Source organism: Opisthorchis viverrini (genome assembly GCF_000715545.1).
Source record: "Opisthorchis viverrini unplaced genomic scaffold opera_v5_138, whole genome shotgun sequence".
Taxonomy (NCBI): domain Eukaryota; kingdom Metazoa; phylum Platyhelminthes; class Trematoda; order Opisthorchiida; family Opisthorchiidae; genus Opisthorchis; species Opisthorchis viverrini.
In genome coordinates, this window is record NW_008751794.1 from 1,156,091 (window position 1) to 1,164,404 (window position 8,314).

The 8,314-nt window shown below is 43.6% G+C and overlaps 2 protein-coding genes across 2 annotated transcripts in view; both read left to right on the forward strand.

Annotated features, from left to right (window-relative positions):
• T265_06594 (hypothetical protein) overlaps nucleotides 1–3,744 on the forward strand; it is a gene marked incomplete at both ends in the record, with an annotated part of 48,989 nt that extends 45,245 nt beyond the window's left edge. The window contains one exon of the mRNA XM_009171897.1: nucleotides 1,336–3,744. Coding sequence (XP_009170161.1) covers nucleotides 1,336–3,744 — 2,409 coding nt within the window. The remainder of the gene's footprint in view (nucleotides 1–1,335) is intronic.
• A 23-nt stretch (nucleotides 3,745–3,767) lies between these two features.
• T265_06595 (hypothetical protein) lies at nucleotides 3,768–6,590 on the forward strand (the record flags this gene model as incomplete). Its single annotated transcript, XM_009171898.1, has 1 exon — nucleotides 3,768–6,590. One exon carries the CDS (start codon nucleotides 3,768–3,770, stop codon nucleotides 6,588–6,590), a length of 2,823 nt encoding a protein of 940 aa, XP_009170162.1.
• Nucleotides 6,591–8,314: the final 1,724 nt, after the last annotated feature.

Genomic DNA, 8,314 nt, shown 5'->3' on the forward strand with positions numbered 1-8,314 from the left:
ATTTTTGGACTGGTATCAAAATGCGTAGTTTGGACCTGAATGATCCAAACAAACGCAGCTGACAGATGACCATATAAGGGAACGGACATTTCGGGGAGAAAAATTCCCGCCATAAATAATGCGATAAACGGGACTTCCCAGCATTTTACATGCTCAGCACATTCTGGTGACAGAAAAAAAATACTATATCGAGATCACAATTTTTTCAAGCATTTTCTTCGTTTACATTTAGAATAGCATGATTCGGACATGGAGAGGTATTGTAAGATTAAGTTGACAGGACGTAAAAGGTCACGAATAGATGTGAAGTTTCGTGTAAAATGGTGGTACGACGCACCTGACTCACTAACCAACACAGCCGTTGTTCCTTCATTACCCGTGCTGTTAATGGTCCCATGTTTCTCTCGGCTGCTGCACTTGTTACGCCGATCCATACATCTAGTCAATTTATCGGAAAATATCATGTACTAAGTGCTGGTTACCTACTTGTTTACAAAAACTGAATTCTTTTATTTAGTAGGTTGCGTGTTCAGGCGTTTCTTTATGACAGCGAAGCGTCCACACATATTTAGCCGGAATCAGTCATCATAGTAATTGAATTTACCAAACTTTTTTCCGGCAGTGTTGGTCCGTCATGATAAAACCGTTTACGTTTCATTTATCCGTATGCAATAAACTAGAATTTCTTCCTTATTAGGTCGCTAAGTCAGACTTTTTAATTTAGTGCTATCCGACAAAACTTTTAGAAGGTTTCAGTTGTTCATAAAGCTAAGATAACAGGAATACTTGAAAGCTAGCTCATAAGTTCATCGTAGTCGGACCAAACGCCGGACGCGTTTCCCACGTTGCTCAAAGGACCGAAATTATGGACAATTCGAAAGTAATAATTAGACTTTTTCTGGCTTTCAAAAGTCTCGGGTGTACTGCTGGTCACACAATTCAGTCACGTTAAACAAAGAGGTGATTTTGTTCTTTGTTCATTTATGCCAATCCGCCCAATCATTAAGGCAGCCCAGACTTATGCCAAAAAACCATTGCGAGAAACAGCAATATTAATCACTTCCAGGAACCGTTCCCAGAGTTCACCGGGGAGGAAGTAAAGTTGGTTTATTTTCATTAAATCAGAGTATTCAACTAATCCATGTGACTAGTTCAAAGGTCTGAAAACATTCGCTCGATTTATCGAGGTTTTTTTAGACATTACATTACGAGTGATTCACGATCGGGATTTCCTTAACGTTTGAGGCAATATTGCCGCATAAAAATCGCATTCTCAAAACTTGAGACTTCAAATGTTAACCGAATTATGTAATGCAATTTTAATTAATCTCCCAGCAACAACATACGTTTTACAATGGAAAACTCGACCATGTAAGCCGCAACTGCGGGGAGTGTAAGAACAAAACAGAAGAAGTATTCGGTCCAAAAGTGTACAAATACTACTGCTGCTTTGAGGATTACTGTTTAGACCCAGCAACAACCACAAAAACAACCACAACAACAACTACTACCACTACAACCACAACACCAAAACCAACAACAACAACCACAGCAACAACACCAACTACAACACCAACAACAACCACAACAACACCAGCAACGACACCAACTACAACACCAACACCGGAAATGACAACAACACAAACCAAACCAACAACCACAGTAGCAGCAACAGCACACACAACTGCAAGTACAAGAGTAACAATAGAAGATATAACATTGCATAGTACACAAGAGATGATATACACCGCAACTGAAACACCAGACCATGGTTGGAGAACGACCATTAGTAATACAGAGAGCTCAATTAAACAAACCGAAAACCCGCCAGCAGATGAGAGCATGGAGACCTCCACCGGAAACGGGTCGGAGCAGACAACACCAGAACGCACAAATAGCATGAGCGAAACAACCAATAAAATACAAACAACCACCAACGTAACTGCAGGAACAGAACTTACAACACAAGAACCAACCGAGGCAACTACACAGAAGACCATCGAGATTAATGTCACAAGACCAGTCACAAGTTTGCAAACATCAACCAGCATGGAAGTCTATTCAAACAGCCCAATCCATTCAACGTACTCAGCCGAGTCTGAGGAAAACTCAAAGTGGTCGACACTAGAGAAATCACAATTCGTGAGTTCAGCAGACATGCAATACGAAATTCCAACAGTGCCCAGTACACAAAGTGCAAGCTTTACTCGAAATAGAACAAAAGACCGTAATATAGAAACATCCCCCAACATAGAACTATATTCAACAAACCCAAATGATATCACTAGGGAAGGTGAAGCGGTGGAAAATTCATTGGGGACAACACCACAGAATTCACATTCTCCGAGTTTCTCAGATATACAGAATAAAACTTACACGGTGCCTTATAAAGAAAACATGACTTTCGCTCAAACAACAACATCGATGATTATTTCGCAAACGCTACCTAACATGGAAGGCAAGACGGTCACAACAACTGACACAGACAAAACCGAGGAACCTTCAGATGATACAACTGATTCAAGTTCAGAGAAGACACAGCGCCCGATTTCCACAGCCATGCCAAACGGAAGTTCAACAGAAAAGCCGCCCTCCACTCTAAACGCGAAACCGGAATCGAGTTTGCAAACTTTACCCAGCTTTCAACCTTATGCTAGCACAGCAAACAAGAACACTGAAACACATGAAACCGTAGACAATCCAACAGTGACAAAAATACAGGAGTCACCACCCCAGACAGGCATGCCAGATGAAAGTTCAGCGCTGCCTAGTACAGAAAATGCGGCCTCCTCTCCAACTGCGACACCGATGTCTAGTTCGCAAACATCGACCGGCATGGAAGACTTTTTAACCATCCCAACCCATACCACAAACACAGATGCATCTGAGGAAACTTCAACGGGGTCGACACCAGTGAAATCACAATCCTCGAGTTCCGCGGACAGGCATTATTTAGCTTCAACAATGCCAAGTACAGAATATTCCACCTCCGCTCTTATAGCAACACCGGAGTCTAGTTTGCAAACTTCACCCAGCTTTCAATCCCATGCTAGCACCGCAACCAGGCACATTGAAGGACATGAAACTGTGGACAATTTGACGGTGACAACAACACAAGAATCCCATCCTCCGATATCCACAGGCATGCCAAATTATAATTCAGCCATGCTTGGTACAGAAAAGGTGACCTCCGCTCTACGCGCGACACAGACGTCCAGTTCACCAAAATCAGCCAGCACAGAAGTCTACTCAACCAGCCCAAACCATACCACGAACACGGGCGAATCTGAGAAAAATTCAACGTGGTCAACAGAAAAATCACAATCCGCGAGTTCCGAGGACACGCAATACAAAAGTCCAACAGTGCCCAGTACACAAAATGCAAGCAATACTGGAAATATAACAAAACATTATGGAATGGAAACATCATCCAGCCTAGAAATCTATTCAACAAACCTAACAGAAGCCACAACGACAACAACAACTGAACCCGCGACAACAAGGACAATACCAGTAATCACAACAACAAAACACGAACGAGAAATTCCAACAACAGAAGCCACAAAGACCACCACGAACAAACTAGTTACAACGCATAAGCCAAAAAGGCGTAATACACAAGAGAGAAGTCACATTCCAACTGAATCACCGGACGGTATTTCACAAACATCAGCCAGCATGAACACCAACGCAACTAGTCCATCGGAGGACACAAAGACAGATGGATCCCTGGAAAGTACATGACTTTCGCTCAAACAACAACATCGATGATTATTTCGCAAACGCTACCTAACATGGAAGGCAAGACGGTCACAACAACTGACACAGACAAAACCGAGGAACCTTCAGATGATACAACTGATTCAAGTTCAGAGAAGACACAGCGCCCGATTTCCACAGCCATGCCAAACGGAAGTTCAACAGAAAAGCCGCCCTCCACTCTAAACGCGAAACCGGAATCGAGTTTGCAAACTTTACCCAGCTTTCAACCTTATGCTAGCACAGCAAACAAGAACACTGAAACACATGAAACCGTAGACAATCCAACAGTGACAAAAATACAGGAGTCACCACCCCAGACAGGCATGCCAGATGAAAGTTCAGCGCTGCCTAGTACAGAAAATGCGGCCTCCTCTCCAACTGCGACACCGATGTCTAGTTCGCAAACATCGACCGGCATGGAAGACTTTTTAACCATCCCAACCCATACCACAAACACAGATGCATCTGAGGAAACTTCAACGGGGTCGACACCAGTGAAATCACAATCCTCGAGTTCCGCGGACACGCAATATTTAGCTTCAACAATGCCAAGTACAGAATATTCCACCTCCGCTCTTATAGCAACACCGGAGTCTAGTTTGCAAACTTCACCCAGCTTTCAATCCCATGCTAGCACCGCAACCAGGCACATTGAAGGACATGAAACTGTGGACAATTTGAAGGTGACAACATTACAGGAATCACAACTCCCGATTCCCACAGACATGCCAAATGAAAGTTCAGAGCAGCCTGGTGCAGAAAAGGCGATCTCCACTCTAACCGCCACACCGATGTCCAGTTCCCCAACATCAGCCAGCATGGATCTTTATTCAAACAGCCCAACACATACGACGTACACAGATGAGTTTGAGAAAAATTCAACGTGGTCAACACCAGAGAACTCACGATCCTCCGGTTCCAGAGACATGCAAATTGAAATTTTAACCTTGCCGTATACAGGAATCTCAGCGTCGGCTTCAACAGCAACACCAAGCACCAGTTCGGAAACTTCACGAAACTTTCAACCCCATGCTAGCACAGCAATCAAGAACGCTGAAACACATGAAGCTGTAGACAATCCAACAGGGACAACAATACAGGAGCCACCACCCCAGACAGACATGCCAGATGAAAGTGCATCGCTGCCTAGTACAGAAAAGTCGACCTCCGCTGTGACGGCGACAGCGACGTCTAGTTCCCAAACATCAGCCAGCATGCAAGTCTATTCAACTAGCCCAACCCATACCACAAACACAGATGCATCTGAGACTAATTCGATGTTGTCAACATCAGAGAAATCACAATCCTCGAGTTCCGCGGACACGCAATATTTAGCTTCAACAATGCCAAGTACAGAATATTTCACCTCCGCTCTTATAGCAACACCGGAGTCTAGTTTGCAAACTTCACCCAGCTTTCAATCCCATGCTAGCACCGCAACCAGGCACACTGAAGGACATGAAACTGTGGACAATTTGACGGTGACAACAACACAAGAATCCCATCCTCCGATATCCACAGGCATGCCAAATTATAATTCAGCCATGCTTGGTACAGAAAAGGTGACCTCCGCTCTACGCGCGACACAGACGTCCAGTTCACCAAAATCAGCCAGCACAGAAGTCTACTCAACCAGCCCAAACCATACCACGAACACGGGCGAATCTGAGAAAAATTCAACGTGGTCAACAGAAAAATCACAATCCGCGAGTTCCGAGGACACGCAATACAAAAGTCCAACAGTGCCCAGTACACAAAATGCAAGCAATACTGGAAATATAACAAAACATTATGGAATGGAAACATCATCCAGCCTAGAAATCTATTCAACAAACCTAACAGAAGCCACAACGACAACAACAACTGAACCCGCGACAACAAGGACAATACCAGTAATCACAACAACAAAACACGAACGAGAAATTCCAACAACAGAAGCCACAAAGACCACCACGAACAAACTAGTTACAACGCATAAGCCAAAAAGGCGTAATACACAAGAGAGAAGTCACATTCCAACTGAATCACCGGACGGTATTTCACAAACATCAGCCAGCATGAACACCAACGCAACTAGTCCATCGGAGGACACAAAGACAGATGGATCCCTGGAAAGTTCAGTGGGGACAACAATAGAGAAATCACAATCCCCGAGTTCCATCGCCACCCAAACACAAAGATCACAGGAGCGTGGTACAGAGGACTTGTTCTCCATTCAACCTAAAACACAGGCTGGTAGACCGCAAACATCATTGATCATTAACACCAAAGCAACCAGCACCACCGAGGATACCAAAACAAGTGAGCCCATGGAAAGTTCAGTGGATACTGCACTAGGAGGATCAGAATCCCCGAGTTCCATCATCACCCAAACACAAAGCTCACCGGTGCTTGGTACAAAGGACTTGTTCTCCACTCAACCCGCAACACAGGACGGTAGTTCACAATCATCATTCATAACGGAAACCGATGCAACCAGCCCAACCATGAACACCAAAACAAGTGAGCCCGTGAAAAGTTCAGTGGGGACAACACCAAAGGAATCACAATCTCCGAGATTCACAAACATCCAAACTGAATATTCTACAGTGCCCAGTACACCTCACTCGTCCATCATCATTCCAACTATGACACCAGACAGTGGGTTGCAAACATCACTCAGCATGAAAACCAACGCAACGAGCCCAAGCGTGCACACTTCCATTTTGCAGACTTCGTTACCACCTCGTTGTAGGAGATCCGGGGGGTCCATCTATCTGCCTATCGTAAAGTTATACACAATCAACTTGGTGACTTCATGCTTTCATAGGCTGACAAATCTTCTATAGCCAACATGTGATTCTCGTTGCTTTGCTTCTTCGTTTACTCTGTTTACTTCATTTTCAAATCGTAAAAATCCATACATGAAATCATGATATCATCCAGTTCAAAATTTGTTTTTAATTTTCCTTGTGTGAACTAGAATATGTTGGCGACGCTTAATTTCAAATGCGGATGCCTCCATGTAGCACGCCCGACCTACATTACTGGATGCTATTTTAGAAATTAATGTGCGATGAATTCCTGTAGCGATTTCAACAAATAGTGTGACCAAACGCCAACGACTACCACTGTTGGTGTGCGGTCCCCGAAATAAATCAATAGGGGCTTTGAGAAAAAATACGATCTCCACATCATCCCTCTGCAACCTTCAAGGTAGATGATGAACATGAGGAAGACATCGTAACAAATTGATGGATACGCATTAAGTGGCGAGAGAAAATTCAAAACTGGCGGCCAGCTCACGAGAACTAGCTCAGATAAAAATCTACTTGCGATGGGTATTCCGACGAGTGGGTTTTCAGGTAGATCCATTGTTTGATAGACAGCTTTGCGTTCACAGAAAACATATCAATCTGCCAACAGTTGGCTCTGAGTTACCCCCAAGAGGCAAGTGAATTAACACACCCAGCAACATTCAAGACAAACTCCATATGAGCTCCTTGTGTTTTGGCGGCGCATTGGCCGCTTTTCTGTCGAAGTCTCTCAGTTCCTACCCCACACTTATTTGCTCAGCTCAAACGCAAATAAATGCAAAAAACACGGTAATTCTTTCGTAAACGAGACATGCATCATCTGCCGCTATATGAAGTTGTGCACATCTTCTGTCATGCGCCTCAAACACATCGCAATTTTAATCGTTTAATATGGATGGACAAGGGAACAATGAGAGTTAAATCCGTATTCTAGATACAAATATTGTGCGGGAGGCGAAAGAGAAAAAATCTCACCGAAAATTGACATTCTTCTAGAATTGTCTTCTTTGGATTGTCAGTTGATTAGTTTCACTCAAATATAGCTTTGGGTGTGCACATGAATCTTCGGCCGCAACAAAGGTTTCTATGACTTCAAAATTGTGTTTTGGTAATATCTAATAAGAGTCTCCTTGAGAAGTTCCATTTTCCTCCGTGTCAGTCCTTTTGTCACGTTCTACCTCAGTCATCCGATCACCCGGAGACAAATGTTTAGGGTTCACGATCACATGCACCAATAAACTGTCTAGTAGAAAAAGCCGATACATTTGTCCGGAAGCGTTCGTTTCTACCATGACCAACTCGGCATGAAAACTTTGTAGAGCTTAACGGCCCTATGGAGTCTCCAGTGAACTGAACAAACTAATAATGTAAGCCAGATACAAAGTCACAAGGAGAAAAATCCAAGCAAATCTTGACTCACAGTTCAAAATGAGATTCCGTAGTTCCGTATTCCGTTGAACCTCCACACCAAGAATAATTCTATCTTCCTGGTATTCCAGATCTCCGGTGATCGAAATATTATTCCACAAATGTGAATATATTAGTCCAGTGTTTGCAGCTGAAATGTTTGTTCACGTTTAGTGTTAGCGGCGGTCAAATATAGCCAACCGGCGGTCACAACAACAGTCACTCAGCAAAAGTCTCAAAGTCACGTTGGAGCCAATGAGTGGGCGGTAGCGGTTGTACAGCGATGTGACTGATAATGATGTGGAAAAAGAAGATGATACTGAGCATGAAAAAGAGCAGTTTACAAGTGC